This window comes from Balaenoptera acutorostrata, chromosome 15 (assembly GCF_949987535.1).
Source record: "Balaenoptera acutorostrata chromosome 15, mBalAcu1.1, whole genome shotgun sequence".
In the NCBI taxonomy this organism is placed as follows: domain Eukaryota; kingdom Metazoa; phylum Chordata; class Mammalia; order Artiodactyla; family Balaenopteridae; genus Balaenoptera; species Balaenoptera acutorostrata.
The window spans coordinates 37458286-37482469 of NC_080078.1; the positions used below are offsets into that span (position 1 = coordinate 37458286).

Sequence of the window (24184 nt, forward strand, 5' to 3'; positions counted from 1 at the left end):
GGGGTTCCGGGGGTGTCCGCTGGCCGGGGTCTGGGGGGCTGGTTCTCCTGGGTGCGGAAGGGCGGGTGCGGCGCGGCCCCGGGCTCGCCCCAGGAAGCCTGCGATCACTTCCAAGTAGCGGTATCAGTGGGCTCCGGCTCATCGCCTCCCAACACGGGGAGACAAAATGGCGGTCGTGTGGGGGCAGGGAGGACGAAGCTACATACGGGTTCCATGCCACGCTAGAACTACCACTCCCAGGACGGTCTGGGTCGAAGGCGGGAGGCCGAGGAGAGCGCTAGCGTCGCTAGGCCCTGTGTCCTCCCGCCCCCTAGTGGAAAGTCTCTGGAATGCGTTGTTTGCTCCGGTCCGCCCCCCAGACCTTCCTCGCAACTGGCAGACGGGAATCGTAGTTCTTCGACGACAGAGTTGAACTTCCTTCGGGCCTTACGAAACTACACTTCCCGGTGTGGTTTCGGCGCCTGCGCACAAGGCCGCGGGGAGTACTACGGTTCCCGGCAGGCCCTGCGACGCGCGCAGCTGCGTGCTGACGCGCATAGTTGGTCGTGCTGACGTGCAGCGCGGCCCAGGCGAGGTGCGAGTGGCGCAGTCGGAGTCCGCTGCGGCCCCGGAGGAAGCTAGGAGTCGGCGGTGTCGGCTGAGGCGGGCGGACCGGCGAGGCAAGGCGGCGGCTCCAGGCACCGAGGGACTCAGGAACTCGAGCAGCGGCAGCGGCAGCACCTCTTCCCCTCGGAGGCGGCGGGCGGAGGAGGCGGCGGCGGGTGAGAGGGTGAGGGAGCGCGCGAGCCGGGTGGGGGAGGGGCGGCGGCCCCGGCGCAAGGCCAAAGCGCGCGGAGAACGGTTCAGGCCGCCGCGCGCACGCGCGCTCGCCGCCCCTAGCTCGCGCGCGGACGTCCTTGCTTGTCTGCCTCCCCTCCCCCCTCCTCGCGGTTCCTGTCGCGCGCGGGCTTTTATTCCCCCCCTCCCCCATGGCAACGGCGCGCGCTGCCGACTGCACTCGGGCTCGCGCGCGCTCTCGAGGGGGGAGCGCGCGACTCGGCTTCTCGCCTCTCCGACGCGTGCGGCCAGGAGGCTCTCCTGCAGCTGTCTTTGCCGACATTTTCTCGGCGAGGAGGGGGCTGCGGCGGCCGGGGCCCGCTGCCGGCTCCTTTCCCCCGCGCTTCTCCGGCGTCCGGCCTACCCGTCCCTCCCGGGGGCCTGGGATCGGGCCCGGAGCCTCCCATACTATGGGGCGACGCGCAGCCCCCTCCCCCATTTCTCAAGGCTGAAAATAGGCCTTGGCCGCTCAGGCAGTGCAGAGAAGGCCTTGACCTACATCCCCGGGAGAGTTAGGCAGTTTGGATTCGTTACTGTATGCCGTGAGGTATTAGGAAGAAAAGGATTCTAAACGTTTAAAAAAAAATTCACGTATTTGGTCTAGGTATGTAAAGGCAGATCACATGCTCTTTTGTTTCTTGCACTTTTTCATCGTCTCCCCCAAAGTTGTGTTACGGCTCGGGAGGAGGCTGCCAGCCCTTCCTTGAGAAAACGCTGGACTTTGTCATTATTTGGCGCACAACTTTTCTAGGCCTTGGTTTTCACTTAGACGCTTTTCTAAGGTATCTTCTGGGTCAAAAATTGAAGAAGTGTTGTTTCCTCTTGAGTGTGAGTCTAGGTCTCTTCCTGAGCTAGTATTTTAGCTTCTGGGGTTTCTTAGTGTCTCCTCAGCTACTACAGTGCCTCAGTGCTGAGCTTCTTGTGCTTATTACTTTTGTCCATTTTCTTGCACACTCTCCTCCCTTTTTGGTGCGTTTTTTTCCTTGAATACCATAATACTGAATTTCAAGACCCCCTTCTGTTTGGTTAGTTGGGCATCGTGATAATTTTCCAACAGAAAAAACTCCTTTTTGTCTTTTTTATTTTTTGCAGCTTTTACTGTCAGCCTTTAGCTTGGGTGATTTTTGCATACCCACAGTCCGCGGACCCCAGTTTAAGTATCTTTATTTAGGTTTTGGTGATTTGTGTTTGTGTTGTTGATATACTTCTTGGTCCATCCATCCTTTTAGTGTTTTGAGCACTGTCTTAGATGCTGTGGTATTTCTGTTTGGGGTTTTCTTTTTTCCCCTTCTTTTTTGGTTCATTCCGTAAAAGTTCTTTAGTCTGTTGTGATTTAATACCCTTAGCAGCTGCTGGTTATCCTTCTCCAGGGAGTGGGAGGATTATTGTGTGAGGTGGTATGGAAGTGTGGGTGAATGGTTAAGCTGAGGAATTGATTGCAGGTCAGAAGCATTCTGCAAGGGAAGCAGAAACTGGGTAGGGTATAGAGAGCCAAAGAAGGCCTAGCTTTAGAATAAGGAGGAGAAAATTTGAGAAAATAAAAGTGAGGGTTGGAAGATTTCTTGTGCTGTAAAGAAATTTTTCATTTCTTTGCATAGTTCTACTTGCCTTTCATAGATTTAGCATCATTTGTCATTCCTTTAACCCAGTATGGTTATTTCGTTTTGTTTTGTTTTCAGATCTCTAGAGTCTGCAACTGGGATTGGGCAGGGACCCAGCCTTAGAGTTGGGGGGTAAGGGGCTCCAAACTGTTCTAGAGTTGGGCTAGCTCCCTTTCATTCAAGATCTCCCTGTATGGGGTGGGGGTGGCAGGCTTTAGTACATTCTTCCAGGTATTTGTATGATGTTTCTTTCAGAATTTTTAAAATGAAGCCTTTTCTTTTATCCAGTTCTATGTTTTTCCCCTCTACTTTCGCTAATCTCTCCACTTTGTTCCTTGAGTTCTTTCCTGGGATCATTTTCCCTCACACATTTCCCCATGTGAAACTATCTCAGACAGGATGAGTTGGAGAAAAAAACAGAGTACATATAGCTGGAGAAAGGAATAGAGTGTACGTAGCCAAGAAATCTAATCAGTAAAACTAAGGTTAGAGGGCTCTTCAGAGTCATGCTGGGGTTGGAACAGATTGAGAGGATAGAACCTGGTAGGAGGCACGTGATAACACTTGAGAGGGTTAAGGAAGGGCTGGAAGAGAAAAACTAGGAAATGAGATAACGGGACTCTTAGGGAAAGCTGACAGTTTGACATTAATGAAAGTGAGGTATAAAGAGTGGGGGTTTTGTGAGTAAGTGTAGGGGAAGGAATGTAGAGAAGGTATGGGGACAGCTGGAATAGAGGAGGCTGGTTTGGTGTATTTAGAGCATTGAGTTGAAAATGTAATATTTTACAGGAGCTAGTGAGAGTTGGGTGAGCCCCAAACCATGTGAGAAATCCTATTGGGAAGGAAATTGAAGGAAAATGATCAGTCAGGATAGTTGATTGGAAATGGCCCCTTACTTGAGAGGTGAAGTATAAGAGGATTACATATCCAAGGTTCACGTGTTTCTGATGTGCATGCTGGCCTTTATCCTGGGCCACCTTTTGGATATCTAGGGGCTGTTCAGTGAGATTATATTCATAATTTCTGGCTACCTTTAGGGTAGCCTGAAATGCTTAGGTCAGTTCTTGAAGAGTCTAGACTTGGACTGCAGGCCTTTGGGTGCCACAGATCTTCGTTTGGTGTTTGTTGTGCCCTGTTTGGAGGCCTCTGTCAGTTGCCAGGGGTTAGGAATTAGAGTAGTTGGTGAAGATACCAGTTGTGTATATTGGGGCTAAAGGAGAATAAAGAGAGTGGAGAAATGGGATCTTTGTTTTGGGTGGAAACAGGAAAGCTAGGTGAAAGCAGGAGTGGCTCTTGCACATTATGGGGAAAGGCTGTAAGAGCTGGGCTATGATTTGGTGGAAAGAAAGCAGTGTTGGAAGTATGAAGAACAGGTTTTTTTAGGAGACCAGGAGGATTATGCAGCTAAAGGAGGTTTAGTGTGGAGAGACATGTTGAAGTAGGGTTGAAGAAGAGCAGGGATTTGGGTGGTGGTAAGTGGCTAGTTTGGGGCCAGGGGCCTGACCCGTGTCTCCCCGCTCCCCTTCAGGAGCGGTGGTGCCCCACCCCGGGCACGGGGCCATGTACAACGGGATCGGGCTGCCGACGCCCCGGGGCAGCGGCACCAACGGCTACGTCCAGCGCAACCTGTCCCTGGTGCGGGGCCGCCGGGGTGAGCGGCCTGACTACAAGGGAGAGGAGGAACTGCGGCGCCTGGAGGCTGCCCTGGTGAAGCGGCCTAATCCTGACATCCTGGACCACGAGCGCAAGCGGCGCGTGGAGCTGCGATGCCTCGAGCTGGAGGAGATGATGGAAGAGCAGGGGTGAGGGAGGGCTGGGGGAGAGCCAAGCACTGAGTGAGTGCAGAGCTGGGGGAGTTAGGTGGGATGTAGGGAGCTTAGGGCTGGTTGAAAGAGGCCTGGAGAGGATTTGTAGGAGGGGAGGAGGTAAAGGAGCTAGCAAATTGAAAGGAGTTAAGGGACAGTTCAAAGTGGGAGATGAGGAACCTGTGTCTGGGATATAAAAGGGAGCCTTTTATGAGTTATTTAGATGGAGGCACATGGGGAAAGAGGGGGGCCATTGAGAAGCAAATATGTGCTTTAAGGGAGAGGTGGGGAAGCAGACCAGGGAAGAGACAAGAGCTAGCTAGGTAAGCTGATATGTGTTGTCATTGGTAGAGAAAAGGAAGGTAAATGGATTTAAGGATTGAGGCCTTGGACAGTAGCAAAGGCAGGAAAACAGGAATTGGAATAATACCCGGATAAAAGGGATCATGGGTTGGATAGGGAATTGAGATTTTGGAAAAGGAACACATTAAGGCAGAAAACCTTTTAGAGCAGTGGTTTTCAAACTTCAGCAGTGGCACCCGTTTCATATAATGCATGTTACTTTGGAATCCCAGGAAATGAAAGATTTGTTCTTGTTGATTGGATTTGGGGAGGAACACCTGGAACTCTGCCTGCTTAACTTTCCTCTCTTGGCCCCTGGAGTGTAGCATGTTTAAAATCCACTGTTCTAGAGGGTGTAGTCAGTGGAGGGAAGAAAGATGACAGGAAAAGAGCAGGATTTAATAGAAGGGCCCTTTGGGTGACAGTGAGTGAAAAATTGTATGTGTGCATGGAAAGGGAAGGGATCCTGCTGGGAATGAGGGAACTGTAAACCTGGGACTGGGGAGAGTGTCTAGTCAAGCTCTAACCCTGAAGGCTTTTGTTCTCCAGGTACGAGGAACAGCAAATTCAGGAAAAAGTGGCGACCTTTCGACTCATGTTGCTGGAGAAGGATGTGAACCCTGGGGGCAAGGAGGAGACCCCAGGGCAGAGGCCAGCGTGAGTGTTTCCCTCTCTCGATTTTCTCTGGACTCTACTCTGCTTTTGCTGTTCTCTCTGTTTAGTTTGGACTTTCTCCCTGCTCTTGTCTTCATTTTCTCGTGGCTGTTTGTGTGAATATGACTCTGCATTTTGTTCTCTATGTCCTATAGACCTTTGACCTTTTCTCCTCTAGGGTAACTGAGACTCACCAGTTGGCAGAATTGAATGAGAAGAAGAACGAGCGACTCCGAGCTGCCTTTGGCATCAGTGATTCCTATGTGGATGGCAGCTCTTTTGATCCTCAGCGTCGTGCTCGAGAAGCTAAGCAACCAGTTCCTGAGCCACCCAAACCTTACAGGTACACAAGACCAAGAAGCCAGTGTCAGTTTTTCTTCCTAATTCTAAGCACTCTGCCTCATTTTTTGTGTGTGGACTATGTCTTTTCAAATTCTTGAGATTTTGTTCTTCTGAAATTGAAATGTCTAAGAAAGTTTGTCTTAGCACCCATCTCTGCTATTTTTCATCTTTCCTCAGCCTTGTCCGGGAGTCCAGCAGTTCTCGCTCACCAACCCCAAAGCAAAAGAAGAAGAAAAAGAAGAAAGATAGAGGACGGTAAGTTAGTTGGAAAGCTCTTCTAGTAGCCAGAGGACCAAACCTGTCATGTTTTTTCTCTGTCTCTGGCAATAGGGTATTTTTATTTCTAGGAAGTAGGAGAGAGTTGTCAGAAAAGTCAGGGAAGAGGGAGTTACCATTCAGGTCTCATCTGGTAGAAGAAATAATGTGTGCTGCTTCAGTGGGAAGGGTTGATTCTGTACCTCTGCAGAACTGATCAGCAGCATTTTGGAGTTATGTTGTTTTTTCCATTTTGGGGTTTGTTGCTATATAATAGGAGGGAGGTACCTACGCTTCTTGGAGAGTAAATAAGTTCTAGGCTTAGATCGGCACATTGGTGCTATTGGAGTTGTTCTGTGCTTTAGAAGCCTTTTTGGGGATGGATTATAAGTGGGTGGGCCAGGGAAGGAGGTAGGCTGAATGACCTTGTTTCTGAACCCATGTTTAGCAGGTCAGAGAGCAGCTCTCCTCGACGAGAAAGGAAGAAGAGCTCTAAGAAGAAGAAGCACAGGTATGAGGTGGGAATATATGGAATAATTGGAGAGGTTTGGTGAGTCCAGGTCTAGATAAAAAAATAATAGTTTTACTTACTTTTTACCAACAGGTCAGAATCTGAATCCAAGAAAAGAAAGCATAGGTAAGAGCTCTTTGTGGCATAGGGAACATAGTGGCACATGGAGCGGTGAGCCATTGCTTGATGGCCTTGCTGGCTCTTTGGGGTTTTTTTTTTTTCTTGGAGTAAAGCTCAGTTCCTTGATCTTCTGTCAGTAACTCAGTTCTTTCCATTTTACTTTTCATTTTCTTTGTTTCTTTAAAAATGATTTTTATTTTAAATAATTCTGCCTCATTTCCCAGGTCTCCTACTCCAAAGAGCAAACGTAAATCTAAGGACAAGAAGCGAAAGCGGTGAGTGAATTAGAGGGGAATTTGCTTAGCGAGTAGATGAGTGCCACCTGGGGATGGGGCAGAATCAGTCACGTCCCTGACTGGTAAAAGGTTGAAGGGTGGATAAGGGGAACCCAGTGCAGGTGTGACAGCACCCTGAGCTGTGGTGGTGGTCTTCCTTCAGGTCTCGAAGTACAACACCAGCTCCCAAGAGCCGACGGGCGCACCGTTCAACTTCTGCAGACTCTGCTTCCTCTTCAGATACTTCCCGCAGTCGGTAAGGGGTGGTCCAGGAGGAAGGGAGGGAAGAGGGACTTGTGGGTTAATCAATTTAATATTTATTGAGCGCCCACGGTGTGCTAGGCGCTGCACAGACCATTCGGAAGACACGGTCCCTGCCCTCTAGGAGCTGACAGGCTAAAGCAACAGGATGGACAGACATATACATTTCCCCTTCTCTTTTTTTTTTTGTTTTTTGTTTTTTGTTTTCTTTTGTTTGTGATTTTTTGTTTTGTTCTGATATATATGGACTGCCAGAATAGGGGGGGGGTGGTGGTTTGTTCGTGGTGTCTGGGGGAGGAAGGAATCCTTACCCTGGCTTCCTTAATCGGGGAAGGCTTCCTGAAGGAGGTGGGCTCAGAGGTGAGTTGTGAATGAAGCGGGTAGGGAATGGACTGGGTGGAGGGTTTCGGGAGGTTTGGGGGAGGTAAATATAAAGGGGTAGAGGGAGAACGTTTTTGGGGATTGATGTTGAGAAGAGAAAGAGCAAAGTGAACTGGACTTGAATTTCAATATGAGTTACTTGAATCTTGTGAGTAAGAGAAGGCTTTTTTGGAAGAGGGTTATATTGAAGAAAGGTGGATGGGAGCTGGGGAGGGGGTTTTCTGTTCTCCCCTGAACTGATTTTCTTCCTCTTTTCCCATCCTCAATTACCTCTCTCAGGTCTCGAAGTGCTGCAGCTAAAACCCATACAACTACCTTGACTGGGCGAAGTCTTTCCCCTGCTTCAGGGCGTCGAGGGGAGGGAGATGCACCATCCAGGGAACCAGGTATCACCAACATAGGGCAGCCCAGTAGCCCGGAGCCTTCTACAAAGCAGCCTAGCAGCCCTTATGAAGACAAAGATAAAGACAAGAAGGAGGTATGTTCCTGAGTTAATGGATACTCTTTGGGTTGCAGGGCTGTGGATTCAGGATAGGTGTGTGAAGTTAAGGGAGAAGCAAGGTCTGGTTTTGTTTTCTGCATTCCTCTCAGTTATTTATAAAGTTCTCTTTTGTATCTGCAAATCCTTTAGAATTGTGGCTTTCAAACTTTATTGGGTGTTAATAGGTTTTACATCACTGTTCTCTTTGTACTTATAGGTTGATAGAACTGGAACAAAAAAATTTTTTTGAACTACACCTAGTCTTACTTAAAATGTTTCTAGTATCAATTTCATTAAATGCTGGTGTGGCTCATTAAAACTTTTCAACCCACTGGGTTGCTGCTTGCAGTCTGAAAACACTACTTTGGAAAGATCTTTTCAGTACCTGTTCTTTTATACTTGCTATTAAAATTCAAATTCTAATCATGTTTTCTTACTTCAACAATCACAGTATAATTTTAATTGCTCTTTGCTAAATTTGTAGCTCTCCTGTCCGTTTTCCGTGTTATCCAGAGTTGCTTTTCCAAACTGCAAGTTGGATCATCTCAGAAACTTAATTTACTTCCTATTGCTCTTGACTTTAATATTTAAAGCTTTTATAATTTAGTCTCTTTCTGTATTTCCCTGTACTTCATCCTGGTTTTATTCACATAAATCATGTAGTCAGATCTTTGTCTTTTTTTTTCTTATTTTAATATAGTTATTTTTTAAAGGTGAAGTCAGTCACTTTGGGAAACTGCTTTATCTTTCCATTTAAGAATACCTATTTTTCTGCGCTCAGCATTTTGTAATGGTTATCTGTTGTGAAATATAGTACATTAGTTTGCATTATGTTTTTTCTCTAGATAGAAGACTCTTGAGATTGTAGACTCTGTTTTCATATGTTTCTTACTGTGTTTTATATTATGTGATCTCTTGTTATTAAATGAATGTGATAGCCTGTGGTGAGGAAAAGGACCAGTTGGTATAATGGGGTGCATAGAGGAAAAGTTTCATAGGAAAGGGTGTTGGGATCTTACAGGTGATCGGAAGTTCTGGTGCTTACATACCCGTATCCTTACTCTTTTCCACTCTTAGAAATCTGCAGTTCAACCTAGCTCCTCTCCGGAAAGGAGCAGCACAGGGCCAGAACCACCTGCTCCCACTCCGCTCCTTGCTGAGCAATATGGCGGCTCCCCACAACCCCTTGCGACAACCCCCTTAAGTCAGGAGCCAGTGAACCCCCCTTCTGAGGCTTCTCCAGCCCAGGGCCATTCACCACCTAAGTCTCCTGAGAAACCTCCCCAATCTTCTTCAGAGAGCTGCCCGCCCTCCCCTCAACCTACCAAAGTTTCTCGGCATGCCAGCTCTTCCCCTGAAAGTCCTAAACCTACACCAGCTCCTGGGTCCCGCCGAGAGATTTCTTCTTCTCCTGCATCCAAGAGTCGTTCACATGGCCGAGCAAAACGGGATAAGTCACATTCTCATACTCCTTCTCGTAGAGTGGGGAGGTCCCGTAGTCCTACCACTAAGAGGGGACGGTCTCGGTCTCGAACCCCTACCAAGAGAGGTCATTCTCGGTCCCGGTCACCTCAGTGGCGTAGGTCCCGGTCTGCACAGAGGTGGGGACGATCTAGGAGCCCCCAGCGACGTGGCCGCTCTAGGTCTCCTCAGCGACCAGGCTGGTCCAGGAGCAGAAATACACAGAGAAGAGGCAGGTCTAGGTCAGCAAGACGAGGCAGGTCACACTCTAGATCCCCTGCAACTAGGGGCAGATCTCGTTCTAGAACACCCGCCCGGAGGGGCAGATCTCGGTCTAGGACACCTGCCAGGCGGAGGTCACGATCTAGAACACCCACTAGGCGCAGGTCTCGGTCTAGAACACCAGCCCGGAGGGGCAGGTCTCGGTCTAGAACACCTGCTAGGCGCAGATCTAGGACCCGATCACCAGTACGACGGAGGTCTCATAGTAGATCGCTAGCCAGGAGAAGTGGCAGGTCACGCTCTAGAACCCCAGCCAGGCGTGGGCGGTCACGCTCTAGAACCCCAGCCAGGCGTGGGCGGTCGCGCTCCAGAACCCCAGCTAGACGAAGTGGCCGGTCGCGCTCTAGAACACCAACCAGGAGAGGGAGATCTCGGTCTAGGACACCAGCAAGACGAGGAAGATCCTGTAGTAGAAGTCTAGTTAGACGGGGAAGATCTCACTCTAGAACACCACAAAGAAGGGGCAGGTCTGGCTCATCATCAGAGCGGAAGAACAAATCCAGAACATCACAGAGAAGGAGCAGGTCCAACTCAAGCCCAGAAATGAAGAAATCTCGAGTTTCTTCGAGGCGGAGCAGGTCTCTCTCTTCACCAAGGTCCAAAGTAAAATCCCGCTTGTCTTTGAGGCGAAGCCTTTCAGGGTCCTCTCCACGCCCTAAACAAAACTCTCAGACACCACCAAGGCGCAGTCGCTCCGGATCATCCCAACCTAAAGCTGAATCTAGAACACCACTAAGGCAAAGTCGCTCTGGTTCTTCTCCACCTCCTGATCAGAAATCTAAAACGCCATCAAGACAGACTCATTCCAGTTCATCTCCTCAACCTAACCTGAAATCTGGAACGCCACCAAGGCAAGAGTCTGTAACAAGTCCCCAGGTAAATGAACAATCTGCAACACCACAAAGACAGAGCCGTTCTGAATCATCACCTGACCCTGAGGTGAAGTCTAGGACCCCTTCGAGACATAGCTGCTCTGGGTCTTCTCCTTCTAGAGTGAAATCTAGCACACCTCCAAGATGGAGCCGATCTGGGTCGTCATCTCCACAACCCAAAGTGAAAGCAGTAACGTCACCAATCCAAAGCCATTCCGGCTTCTCTTCTCCAAGTCCTAGTAGAGTGACATCTAAAACACCTCCAAGGCAAAGCAGATCAGAGTCTCCATGCTCCAAGACAGAATCTAGATTGTTGGAAAGACACAGCCATTCTAGATCCTCCTCTCCAGATACCAAAGTGAAACCTGGAACACCACTGAGACAAAGTCACTCAGGGTCTACTTCACCATGCCCCAAAGCAAAGCCCCAAACTCCACCAGGGCATAATCTTCTTGGATCAAAGTCACCATGTTCCCAAGAGAAGTCTAAAGATTTATCAGCACAGAGTTGCTCTGGATCTTTCTCCCTCTGTCCAGGAGTAAAGTCCTGCACACCACCCTCATCTCTGCAACAGAAAGGACAATCTCCAACTTCACCAGACTCCACATCTGGTACTTCAAGTCCAGAAATGAGACAGAGTCATTCTGAATCTCCATATCTGCAGACCAAATCTCAGACACCTCCTAAGGGTGGCCAGTCCAGGTCCTCATCTCCAATCACTGAGCTGGTACCCAGATCTCCAACAAGACAAGATAGAAGTGAATTGTCAGCAGGTCCTAGGCCGAAATCTGGGATGTCTCCTGAGCAGAGCGGGTCCCAGTCTGATTCTTCCCTATATCCTGCAATGGACTCTAAATCTCTTCTGGGGCAGAGTAGATTGGAGCCTTCTGAATCAAAAGAAAAAACTGGCTTACTCCTTCAGGAGGATGTTACTGTATCATCTCCAAGACCAAGAGACAAATTGAGTCCTCCTTCTGTGCAGGATAGGCCTGAGTCCTCACCAGTACTCAGAGACACACCTAGAACTCCATCAAGGGAAAGAGGTGGTGTTGAGTCATCTCCAGATACAAAAGACCGAAGTAGTGCATTAGCTAAGCCAAGCCAAGATGAGGAATTAATGGAGGTGGTAGAGAAATCTGAAGAATCCTTAAACCAGGTCCTGCCCCATTTGTCTCCAGAACTTAAAGAAATGGCTGGAAGTAACTTTGAATCATCTCCTGAAATAGAAGAAAGATCTGCCATGTCTTTGACTCTTGACCAAAGCCAGTCACAGGCTTCTTTGGAAGAAGTCCCTGCAGTAGCCTCAGCTTGGAGCGGGCCACGCTTTTCTCCAGAACATAAAGAACTATCTAACTCTCCTCCCAGAGAGAATAGCTTTGGATCACCTTTAGAATTTAGAAACTCTGGCCCTATTGCAGAAATGAATACTGGATTTTCTCCTGAGGTTAAAGATTTGAATGGACCTTTTCTTAATCAGCTGGAGACAGATCCATCTCTAGATGTGAAAGAACAATCAACAAGGTCCTCCAGACACAGCAGTTCTGAGTTATCCCCAGATGCGGTGGAAAAAGCAGGAATGTCTTCAAATCAGAGTGTCTCTTCGCCAGTACTTGATGCTATACCTAGAACACCTTCAAGGGAAAGAAGTAGTTCTGCATCTTCTGAAATGAAAGATGGTTTACCCAGAACTCCCTCAAGGAGAAGCAGGTCTGGGTCTTCCCCAGGACTTAGAGATGGGTCTGGGACTCCCTCAAGGCACAGCCTGTCTGGGTCGTCTCCTGGAATGAAAGATATACCTAGAACACCATCCAGGGGAAGGAGTGAATGTGATTCCTCTCCAGAACCAAAAGCTTTGCCTCAGACTCCTAGGCCAAGGAGTCATTCTCCGTCATCCCCGGAGCTCAACAATAAGTGTCTTACCCCCCAGAGAGAAAGAAGTGGGTCAGAGTCATCAGTTGAACAGAAGACTGTGACTAGGACTCCTCTCGGGCAGAGACGTCGGTCTGGATCTTCTCAAGAACTTGATGGGAAACCCAGTTCATCGCCTCAGGAGAGAAGTGAGTCAGACTCTTCTCCAGATTCTAAAGCTAAGACACGAATGCCACTTAGACAAAGGAGTCACTCTGGATCGTCTCCAGAGGTCGACAGCAAATCCCGGCCTTCTCCTCGGCGTAGTAGGTCTGGCTCATCCCCTGAAGTTAAAGATAAGCCAAGAGCAGTACCCAGGGCACAGAGTGGTTCTGATTCCTCTCCTGAACCCAAGGCTCTTGTCCCTCGGGTCCTTCCAAGACGAAGCAGATCAGGTTCATCAAGCAAAGGCAGAGGCCCTTCGCCTGAAGGAAGCAGCAGTTCTGAGTCCTCTCCAGAACACCCACCCAAATCCAGAACTACTAGAAGAAGCTCTAGGTCATCACCAGAGCCCAAGACCAAGTCTCGTACTCCGCCTCGCCGTCGCAGCTCTCGATCATCTCCTGAGCTGACTAGGAAGGCCAGGCTCTCCCGTAGAAGCCGTTCTGCATCATCCTCACCAGAGACCCGCTCTAGAACTCCCCCAAGACGCCGAAGAAGTCCCTCAGTGTCTTCCCCAGAGCCAGCCGAAAAGTCAAGATCCTCACGCCGGCGGCGTTCAGCTTCATCTCCACGCGCTAAGACAACTTCAAGGAGAGGCCGTTCTCCTTCACCAAAGCTTCGTGGGCTGCAGAGGTCCCGTTCCCGCTCGAGGAGGGAGAAAACCAGAACAACCCGTCATCGAGATAGGTCTGGATCTTCTCAGTCAACCTCTCGGAGAAGACAGCGGAGCCGGTCAAGGTCTCGGGTTACTCGGCGTCGCAGGGGAGGCTCCGGTTACCATTCAAGGTCTCCTGCTCGGCAGGAGAGTTCCAGAACCTCCTCTAGACGCCGAAGAGGCCGCTCTCGGACACCCCCAACCAGTCGGAAGCGTTCCCGCTCACGCACATCACCAGCCCCATGGAAACGCTCCAGGTCTCGGGCCTCTCCAGCCACTCACCGGCGATCCAGGTCCAGAACACCCCTGGTTAGCCGACGGAGGTCCAGGTCTCGAACTTCACCAGTCAGCCGGAGGCGATCAAGGTCCAGGACATCAGTGACTAGACGAAGATCTCGATCGAGAGCTTCCCCAGTGAGTCGAAGGCGATCTAGGTCCAGAACACCACCAGTAACCCGCCGTCGTTCAAGGTCCAGAACACCGACTCGCCGACGCTCCCGTTCTAGGACTCCACTAGTGACTCGGAGAAGGTCCAGATCTAGGACCCCACCAGTAACCAGAAGGCGATCTCGAAGCAGAACCTCCCCTATCACTCGTAGAAGATCAAGATCCAGAACATCCCCAGTCACCCGAAGGAGGTCAAGATCTCGCACGTCTCCGGTAACTCGAAGGAGGTCCCGCTCTCGAACCTCTCCAGTGACACGCCGCCGATCAAGGTCCCGAACTCCTCTAGCTATTCGGCGCCGCTCTAGGTCTCGAAGCCCATTGTTACCACGCAAGCGTTCTCGAAGTCGCTCACCACTTGCTATTCGCCGCCGTTCTAGGTCCCGTACTCCACGAACAACTCGGGGCAAACGGTCCTTAACAAGATCTCCTCCAGCTATCCGCAGGCGTTCTGCATCTGGAAGCAGTTCTGATCGTTCACGTTCTGCTACTCCTCCAGCAACGAGAAATCATTCTGGTTCTCGGACACCTCCGGTAGCGCTCAATAGCTCCAGAATGAGCTGCTTCAGTCGTCCTAGCATGTCACCAACTCCTCTTGACCGCTGTAGATCACCTGGAATGCTTGAGCCCCTTGGCAGCTCTAGAACACCCATGTCTGTCCTGCAGCAAGCTGGTGGCTCCATGATGGATGGTCCAGGTCCCCGAATTCCTGATCACCCGAGAACATCTGTGCCAGAAAACCATGCTCAGTCCAGAATTGCACTTGCCCTGACGGCTATCAGTCTTGGCACCGCTCGGCCTCCTCCGTCCATGTCTGCAGCTGGCCTTGCTGCAAGAATGTCCCAGGTTCCAGCTCCAGTGCCTCTCATGAGTCTCAGAACAGCCCCAGCTGCCAGCCTTGCCAGCAGGATTCCTGCAGCCTCTGCAGCAGCCATGAACCTGGCCAGTGCCAGGACACCTGCCATCCCAACAGCAGTGAACCTGGCTGACTCAAGAACGCCAGCTGCAGCAGCAGCCATGAACTTGGCCAGCCCCAGAACAGCAGTGGCACCTTCGGCCGTGAACCTTGCTGACCCTCGTACCCCCACAGCCCCAGCTGTGAACCTGGCAGGAGCCAGAACCCCAGCTGCTTTGGCAGCTTTGAGTCTCACGGGTTCTGGCACAGCCCCGACTGCTGCAAACTATCCGTCCAGCTCCAGAACACCCCAGGCTCCAGCCCCTGCAAACCTGGTGGGTCCTAGATCTACACATGCCACAGCTCCTGTGAATATTGCCAGCTCAAGAACCCCTCCAGCCTTGGCCCCTGCAAATCTCACTAGTGCTAGAATGGCTCCAGCCTTGTCTGGTGCAAACCTCACCAGCCCTAGGGTGCCCCTCTCTGCCTATGAGCGTGTTAGTGGCAGAACCTCACCACCGCTCCTTGACCGAGCCAGGTCCAGAACCCCACCATCTGCCCCAAGCCAGTCTAGAATGACATCTGAGCGGGCTCCCTCTCCTGCCTCTAGAATGGTACAGGCTCTCTCACAGTCAGTTCTTCCTCCAGCTCAGGATCGGCCTAGGTCCCCTGTGCCATCTGCTTTTTCTGACCAGTCCCGATCTTTGCTTGCCCAGACCACCCCTGTAGCAGGGTCTCAGTCCCTTTCCTCCGGAACGGTGGCAAAGACCACATCCTCTGCTGGTGACCACGATGGCATGCTCTCTGGCCCCATCCCTGGGGTGTCCCACCCAGAGGGTGGGGAACCAACTGCCTCTGTGGAGGCCCAGCAGCCTTCTGCTTTGGCTGCCCTGCAGCCAGCAAAGGAGCGGCGGAGTTCGTCCTCCTCGTCCTCCTCTAGCAGCTCCTCTTCATCGTCGTCATCCTCGTCCTCGTCCTCCTCCTCCTCTGGCTCCAGTTCTAGCGACTCGGAGGGCTCTAGCCTTCCCACTCAACCTGAGGTAGCACTGAAGAGGTGAGGGGACTTTTAGAACTCTTCTACGGGGAAGGTTTTGGGGATGGTTGGTGGGGGTGGGGAGGGAGAAGCCCTATCCAGAGGTTCTTGGCTCTCTGAGGAGGTATGGGGACCATGATCCTTAAGCTGGGGGTAGAAGAGAATGCCGGGGTGGGGGTTAACTGGGGGGAGGAATGGGACAGGTAAAAGTCTCCGAAGGTTAATTCTCTAGAGGATAATGATAAGTTTTCCGTCTCTACAGAGGACAGAACTAGAGGAAATGGACTTAATTTTACAGCAGGAGGGATGGCAGTTAGACCTCAAGAGGAACTCCCTGGGCTGGAAGGATCTTCAGAGGTCATCCTATCCCTCTCCCTGCCTCCAGGCAGGACGGCCCCTCCCCCAGCCAACCCACACACACACAGGCCTCCCCACGCTGTGGCTCTCCTCTCTGAGGACGGAGAGGACGGAGACCACCCAGCTTGGCTTCTACACCTGAGCCCAGGGACCTTATTCCTCCATCAGGGACATTCTTGAGGTTTAACCTTGATCCCTTTTGCTGTGGGCCCCAGCCTGTTGCTTGTGTTAGCAGAGGTTGGGTCAGTTGGGGCCACTGCTCTCCAGAGAATGCACTCACTGGCTCTCGGCTTGGAGAGCTCCCAGGGCCTTTCTCAGGCACCCCTCCCCCACTGCCGTTCCTCCAGGCCAAGGAAGGTAGGGTTGGGGCTGGGGCAGCTTGTCTCCTTGTGACGCCCTCTTCTCCCACAGGGTCCCCAGCCCCACCCCAGCCCCAAAGGAGGCTGTTCGAGAGGGCCGTCCTCAGGAACCGACCCCAGCCAAGCGGAAGAGGCGTTCTAGCAGCTCCAGTTCCAGCAGCTCCTCCTCTTCTTCATCATCCTCTTCTTCCTCTTCCTCCTCCTCCTCCTCCTCTTCTTCCTCTTCTTCGTCTTCCTCTTCTTCCTCTACTTCTTCCTCCCCCTCCCCTGCTAAGCCTGGCCCTCAGGCCTTGCCCAAACCTGCAAGCCCCAAGAAGCCACCCCCTGGCGAGCGGAGGTGAGTGCTGCCTTGCTTGAGAAGGAAGGGGTGGGGTGTGACCCTGGGGTGTGAGATCCCTGCTGGACTGTGGTGACTACTTGTACAGGAGGAGTTGGGCTCTCCTCTCCCTGCTTACTCTGTTGTGCCCTGTTCTGGCAGAGGGCTGTGTCATCCAAGTGGGTGCTCAGGCCAGAATTGGGGAGTCGTAGGTTCCTTCCTCTCCCTGCTGATGACATGCAGCCTGGTCCCAGGTTCCAGGGATTCTAGCTTTTAAGTCTCCCCATTGCTACTGCCAGGGTCTGGCCACCGTCATCTTCTCCTGACTCTGTCCACAGCCTCTTCCCTGTTTCCCTGCCTCCACGCCATTCTCTTCCACACGTAGCCAGAGGGATCTTTCTAAAACGCCCATCTGGTTACTCCCTTCACTCCACAAATCCTTCCGGGATGCCCTGTGGCCTGCAGGATAAAGCCCTACTTCTGCGGGAATGGCGTGTGAGGCTCTTCACCAACTGGCCTTGCCTGCCCTGTGTTCTCCTCTCCTGCCCGCCCCCACACATGCCCTGTGCTCCAGCCACACTCAGCAGCGCCTTGCAGTCTAAGGAGAACCCCATGCCTTTGGACATGCTGTTCCTCCTGCCTGGAATTCCCTTGTCCGCCTGGTGAACTCCTCGTTCTGCAAGACTCCGCTCAAACAGCACCTTCAAGAAGACTACCCTGCCCCTTCCCTGCCCTGCCCCATGTCTCCCTCCCCTGGGTCCCCAGACCCCATGTACATCTGTCCTGCGGGGCTGCTTCCCACACGTGGGGCCAAGCGAGCCTCCCTTGGCCTTCCTTCACCATCAGACTGAGCCCCTCCAAGGGCAGGGACTGTCTTTATCTTTGCCTCCCCCGCTGCACCCCGTGCCCCGCCTGTTGGGGTACTCGGTGGATGGTGTGCGGGCGGATGGGTGAGTGAGCGGATGAAGGTGGGTCTGAGGTTGGCCCTGCGTGGTATGAGGTTTGGTGGTCAGGACCTGGGGCGGGGTGGGGGTGGTCCTGAGTGCTGGCTTGTGGGTTTGAAAGAGTGTGGCACTATGGGGACCTACTCTGATCCCCAGGTCCCGCAGCCCCCGGAAGCCAATAGACTCCCTCCGGGACTCCCGGTCCCTCAGCTACTCACCTGTGGAGCGCCGCCGCCCCTCACCCCAGCCCTCACCGCGGGACCAGCAGAGGTAGGGTTGCCAGTGTGTGCTGTCCTGCCAGTAGCCCAGTCTGGCCGCCACTGATTTCTGCAAAATAAGTTCTAAGGCTCCAAGGTACCAAGGGTTGGTGGCGTCCTGTGTGTGGTCTCACATCTGTCCTTCATTGTAGCAGCAGTGAACGGGGTTCCCGGAGAAGCCAGCGTGGGGACAGCCACTCCCCGGGCCACAAGCGCCGGAGGGAAACGCCCAGCCCCCGCTCCGTGCGGCACCGTTCCTCCAGGTATGTGTCTGTCATACTCTAGGGCTGGGCTCACTTCTGAGAGCTCCAGAGCTGGCTGGGGCCTCTGCATTGATTATTCTCTTCCATTTCAGGTCTCCGTGAATCTTTCTGGGGGAATTCCACCATACCCCAAGTTCTGGAGCCACAGGATGTGCCCCCTTTCTCCCCAACAGAGCCGTGGGAGGGGGTTTTTGTCTGCCCCCCCCCCCCCCAAACCCTGGCAGCATCCTGGGGGGAGGGCTCCTTTCTTTCCCTCCCTCTTCCTTTTTTTTTCTTTGTTCTGTGAAATGTTAATCTCTGTGAGTTTTTCCTGGTTCACATGTTTTGGGGGGTTTGGGGTGGGTGGGAATGAGAATGGGAGTTGCGGGAGGGGAGGATAGTTTGGGACTCCCAGGTCTTGACTCAAAGGATCTGGGAGGCACTGCCCCCCTTTTAGCCCCGAGTTCTTGGGGGGATGATGGTTTGGTACTTGCGGACCTGTGTGAGGTATATCCAGAAAAAAGGGGCAGGAGTTGAAATTGGTTGGCTCCTCCTGGCCTCCCAGTGAGGTTGTGGCCCCCTCCCCCCCAACTTTTCTTCACGTTTCTTAAAGGCATTTTGGTTTTTTAAAATCTGTACAGCAAGAGCAACTTTTTCTGTCAAATAAAAATGAGAAATGCAGGAATTGGTCTATAGATCGTTTATTACGGGTGGGGAGAGTGAGTTAGGAGAGGAGCTGCCCTTATTCTGTGGCAGCATCCCCCCTGCAAGGGGCATACCTTGGAGGAGCCTCATGGGGTGGCTCTAGGCTGTGGATCCCCCACAGAACCCACTCTCAAACCAACACGCTCGTTCCAGCTGGGAGCCAGCATGCTCATGCTAGGAGGGGGCTGGCCACTCTGAAGAAACAAAGCCTCTAAACCTTTTGTCCCCAGACTGAGCAGAAGGCTGGGCTGGGGGTTGGTAGCTGGACTCAGAGTTTGGGATGCAGCAGTCTGGCCTGGAAAAAGGCTGAGGGTAGGGTGGGGTGGGGTGGGGCGGGACACACCAGTGAGGTGATGCCTGAGTCAGGAGAAGGTGTGTAGAAAGAGGCAGCAACCAGGTGGACACCCAAATCTCTTTTATTGGGGGGGTAGGGCGGTTGGGGGGCCTCTCATTGCACAGCTTGTTCATTGGCGCTGCTTCCTGAGTCCTGTGGCTTCATCACATCCGGCAGCTCGGGTGGGCTGGAGAAGGGCTCGATGCGCAGGGCCTCAAAGGCCTCATCTGGTGGAGAGGGGGTGGCCACTGCAAAGTGAGTCTCCCACCCTTACAGGACCAACCTGACCCCTGTTCCCCTCCCCCAGCCTGGCCATGCTAGGGTCTTTTTCCTCACCCTCTGCATCCCTCAGCCTTTGGGATTGCATCCACCTACAATCTCCCCCATCGCCTTGTTCCCTTCACACCTCCTCTTCTCATCATACTTTGAATAAAATCTCATCGTGTCATTATGTCTCTCCACATGTCTCCTTGTGGTCCCCATATTCTCACATCAAGCTCGCTCTTGCCTCAAGGTCTCTGCATTTGCCACTCTCTAGCTTGACACTTAGAATGGCTGGCTGCCTAAGAAAGGCATCCAGGGGCTATCAAATATCACCTCTTCAGAGAAGCGTTCCCCAACCACCCTGTACAACCACCCACCCTACATGGCCAATGCCCTGTGCATTGCCCCGGGAACACTGGGAACACTTAACCGCTAGCGTGAATGCCCTGTTTCTCTTGACCAGCTGCTTTCCTACTAGAACAGCAGCCCCAGGAAGATTTTCCCTGTCTCATTCCTGCTGTTACTACTTCAGCACAGATCAAATGAACACCACAACTTTTTTTTCTACATGGGAAACTTCTCTCCACCTGGCTCAGGGATCTCAACCAATTAGGCTCCCCAGGGGAAGTCGGTCACGTCTGACAAGTTTTAACTTTGGGGGTTGAGGGGCTGCAACTGGCCTCTAGTGGGGAGAGGCCATCTTTCGTAGGAGCCGGAGATGCTAAACATCCTGCAATGCACAAGACAACCTCACCCAGAATCATCCAGCCCCAAACGTCAGCAGCGCTGAGGTGAAGACACATGGCCCAGCTTAATAACAAATTCATCTTCCAAGCCACAAATCTGAGTGACAATTCTTGCCTTCATCACCTCTCCCCATTCTTTGGAAATAAAGTCTGGAAGATGCTATTTAACACCAGACACTATCATATCTCCCTACCTAAGCAAACCACTTTGGGGGGTGGGGAGAGACCCGTCTCTGCACAAGGAAACAACTACCCACCCAGAAGTGCGTTTTTGCAAGTGGAAGCAGACGGTCTACAGTCCACACCACAGCCCCTATCAAAACAGCAATGACACACCTGAGGTGATGCCACCAAGGGTCCACAATCTATGCCGTAAGTGGGGGTCATGGGGAGAAACAAATCACCTCACTGTGCTGTGATTTTTTTCACCTGCAAGATGGTTGAGTAGCTGCAAGTCTATAGGGTGCCTCTGTTCAAATTAGAGGAAGAGATACTTTTTCTGGAAGAATGCAGCCTGGCCCTGGCTTAGGAAGAACAGATGTGCTTTCAGCCCTCCCTTACCTGCCTCAGAGAACAGCCTTGTATAGTACCCACCCTGTACAAAGTCTGCACCAGCCCCTCACCTGCCTCACTGTCACTGTGAGAGTTGAGGGAACCCACACAAAGGCCCGTTAAGACTGCCTTTTCCTGAGCACTTGCAGGGCCTGGGGTGTACGGGGGCTCACACTGCCTTGCTGTGAGGCTGGTCCCAGTGTCATACTCCTTTATGGAGACAAACTCCAGTCTGGGAGGGGCGGGGCGTGAAGTAGCTGCCCGAAGACACAGCTGCTGAGGCCTCATATAGTTTATCCTTATGAAACTGAGAAGTGCAGCTAAGGCTATATGCTCCCTCCTGAGCCCTCGCTACATTTTCTTAAAAGAAGCTAGAAAAATAACTCCCTGTAACTTCATCCAGATTTACCCAGCCATTCACACAGCCCCTAGGTCTGTCTACAGCTGTGAAAACACCCTATAACCCCTGTTTAAATTTCCAGAGACAAAGGATAAAATTTAAATCTTTTTCTTGGCAAAAGGAGCAACATAAACCACCCCCACCCCTCAGGTTTCTAAACTTTGGTCAGGGTGGAATGTGGCTAAGGAGAGTACAGGCTCTGGGGCAAGAAAGGGCTGAACCTGATCTAACCTCCCCAGGCTTAGTCTACTCATCCTTAAAATGATCACAATACAACTCTGGCCCGTACAGAGATGCTGGGGGAGTAAGTGATGTACCACGGAGACACTGGCTGGCATGGTGCCCAGCTCAGACAAGGTCCTGGCAGCCTGCATCTGAACTGTGGCCTCCCACATGACTGCCAGCAAGCCTCGGCGTCCATGTCTCCCAAATGGGGATGGCTGTGCTTACCCCTCAGGGCTATCAAGAGGATTAGATGGGACAACAGAAATAAAATGCAGAGTGCAGGGCCAGGTGCTCAGTAAGTTCTCTGTAAATGTAAGCTGGTACTGTGACTAAGAATCTTTGAATCCTCCATGAAATGGGCTTCAATTTCTACAAGTATCTCATGTGCTTCTCATTGTTTTTAATGGGGAAGCAAACACACTATTATAGGATATTGCCTGCATTTGGTGAACTGGGGGACATGGTCCAGGAGGCTTGGAGGAACAACTGCAGGCTCCCTGACCACCCCTTTCTTTGGCCATTTCCACCCTGTCGCTGCCCCTCTCACCTGCCCTGAAGGCTAGCCCCACAGTGGCTGGGGCCTGAGGCCGTGCTGTCTGGCTGGTGAAGCCACATTCGCCCAATGTCTTTCCGTCGTCCAGAAGCTGGTCGTCCTGAGGAGAGAGGCAGGCAGGGTCTCAGGAGAGGCCCCAGGAGGGGCAAGTCCCAAAGACTTCTCTGGTCAGCAACTACACTGAAAGTCAGAAGACGGAAAAGAAACAGCCCCAAGTAGGGCCCAGAACCACCCCAGAGTATATCAAACAGTTTCCAGGACTACACCCAAGACTTTCCAAATCAGAACCTCCCAGGGTAGGGTAAGGGTCTGGAATCTACCACCCTGCAACTCCAGGTGAATCTAATTTCAAGTGTCAGTGACCCCATTTGGCCACAGGCAGACCTGGTTGAATCCCAGCTCTACCACCTTGCACAAGGTGGTTGATCTTTTTGATGTGAAGTTTCCTTATCTGTAAAACGGGAGTTACTGGAATTCCCAACTCATAGGGCAGCCAGAGGCTTCAATGAGCAAAGGACACACAGAAAGCACGGAGCACAGCAAGTGAAAGAAGCTCAGGCAGTAGGAAGGGTCCTTATTACAGAAGCCCCAGCAGGTAACAAGAAGAAAAGGCCTTTAGAGACAAAGGGGGTGAAGGCTCAGCCTGGAGCAAAAGATCAGTTTCCCAGTTTCCACCCAGAATCAGATCAAGGAACTTAGGTGAGGGACCTCATACTGCCAGAAACTTGAAATGAGGGGCCACCAAACAGAACTCCCCGATGAAACCCCCAAATCCCACGACATCCTTGCTGGATAATTGCAATTGGTTTGTAAGGCGGAAAGGGGCGGGGGCTTTTAGAACATCAGCAGTAAGTTGGGGAGTAATAAACAGTTGTTGGGTGAAGAACTGGTGGGACCTGACTCATCTCAACACCCTCCATTTCTTCATTTCTTTGTATTAAGGCGTGTCTGGGGCGGGGGGCGTGTGAGAGGCCTGCACAGGATTGAGCATCGGGGTTCAAATCCTGACTCTGCCAACAACCTTGGCCTCGTTAAGTGGCCACCTCCGAGCCTCAGTTTCCTTAACCGCAGAGCAGGGAAGTCAAGGATCAGCACGTCGCGGGTGGGATCGCTATAAGGATCAGATATGACGCTGGCCCTCGGCGCTCAGCATAGGGCCTGGCGCGCGACTTTCAAGCCATCCGAACGGAGACCCCCGGTGTAGCGAGCGCTATCGGAGCTTCATCTCCCCGAGTTCGAGCAACGGCCCCACGCGGGGGAGTTCCGGCCCGCGGCAGCCGGTCGCTGATGTTTACATCAACGACGGGGCCGCCTTGCGCCCACGGCCAGGCTCGGGCGGCGGTTCCGAGCAGCACGCTCCCCCAGCCCCCGGCCGCCCGGAACCGACGGGACCGCACCTTGTACAGCCGCTGCTCGTCCGGCGGCCGCTTGAGGATGCCCTCGACGATGCGCTTTAGCTCGAACACAGTGCTCGACTCCTTGGCGTCCGTGAAGATGGTGGTCTTGTGGCGCCGGATCATGAGGAACACGTCCTGGGGGCGGCGGACCGGCGTGAGCGCGGAGCCCGGGCCCCCGCGCACGGCCCACCGCCCTCGCCGCCCCCGGCCCCGGCCCCGGCCCCGGCCAAGCGCCCCTCCCCCAGCGCCCGCTCACCATCTCGGCGGCTGCCTCTCCCCCTCGACGCGCCGGCGCGGCCGCGCTCCGCCCCGTTCCCGGCAGCCCGCGCGCTGGCCCCAGCGTGCCCCGCGCCCCGCGGCCCCGCCCCATGGCCGCCATTTTAAGTAATCCGCAAAGGGGGCGTTACGGCCGAGCCTCCGACAGCGGACTCGGCGCCGTGGCGCGGGGCGGGGCTGGTTGGCGGAGTCGCGGAGGTAGTGGGAGGCCGACAGGGACCGAGCGCGGGAGGGACGCAGGGCGCGGTGGCGCCATCTTGGGTGTGGCAAACCGAGTTCCCCATGTTGGTGCAGTCTAGGGGACTCCCGTCCTTCTTGTGGGGAATATCAGGGACTAACTTCGCAAGCGTAGGGTGCCTCACAGCCTAATGAGAGTGAATGAATGATGTGTCTCGGTCATCAGGGCGGCAAGACATTCACATCTCAGCGAGACCTGGGCTGCCAGGTTTGGGAGTCTGACTCATGATTATGGGGCTTCCTGGCGGCTGTTTTGAGGAGGTGTTAAATTCTGGATCTTTCGGCCGCCGTATCAGGAAACAGCCCCATTTCCCTGCCCTAGCCTTGGTTGTAAGGATTATTTAAACCAGTTCACTGAAGCTTTAGGGCCTGTAAGGATCTTTGGAAGCTGCTTTTGGGGTTAGGGAGTGTGTAAGCAGCTCTTTGCAGGAAACCGCCCTCAGCAGGAAGCCCATTTTCTTGTC

At 52.6% G+C, this 24184-nt stretch overlaps 2 protein-coding genes across 12 annotated transcripts; one reads left to right on the forward strand and one right to left on the reverse strand.

Moving 5' to 3' along the window:
• The first annotated feature begins 548 nt into the window (after positions 1-548).
• SRRM2 (serine/arginine repetitive matrix 2) lies at positions 549-18716 on the forward strand. Of its 11 annotated transcripts, none has more exons than XM_057530256.1 (15): positions 549-769; positions 3946-4219; positions 5114-5221; positions 5397-5561; positions 5738-5815; positions 6264-6326; positions 6420-6452; positions 6671-6721; positions 6885-6977; positions 7643-7841; positions 8922-15577; positions 16325-16609; positions 17689-17802; positions 17942-18052; positions 18145-18716. In XM_057530256.1, the coding sequence occupies exons 2-15, from the start codon at positions 3978-3980 to the stop codon at positions 18152-18154; spliced, it is 8208 nt and encodes a 2735-aa protein (XP_057386239.1). In that variant the 5' UTR covers positions 549-769; positions 3946-3977; the 3' UTR covers positions 18155-18716. The 11 variants fall into 11 exon arrangements, with proteins under 11 accessions (XP_057386239.1, XP_057386238.1, XP_057386240.1 ...); XM_057530255.1 differs by having other exon boundaries at positions 549-761; XM_057530257.1 differs by having other exon boundaries at positions 549-761; positions 17945-18052.
• Positions 18717-19134: 418 nt separating this feature from the next.
• On the reverse strand, positions 19135-23550 carry ELOB (elongin B). Its single transcript, XM_057530266.1, has 4 exons — positions 23464-23550; positions 23208-23342; positions 21805-21910; positions 19135-19297 (listed from the first exon to the last, which is right to left on the reverse strand). The coding sequence occupies exons 1-4, from the start codon at positions 23464-23466 to the stop codon at positions 19185-19187; spliced, it is 357 nt and encodes a 118-aa protein (XP_057386249.1). The 5' UTR covers positions 23467-23550; the 3' UTR covers positions 19135-19184.
• Between the last annotated feature and the right edge of the window lie 634 nt (positions 23551-24184).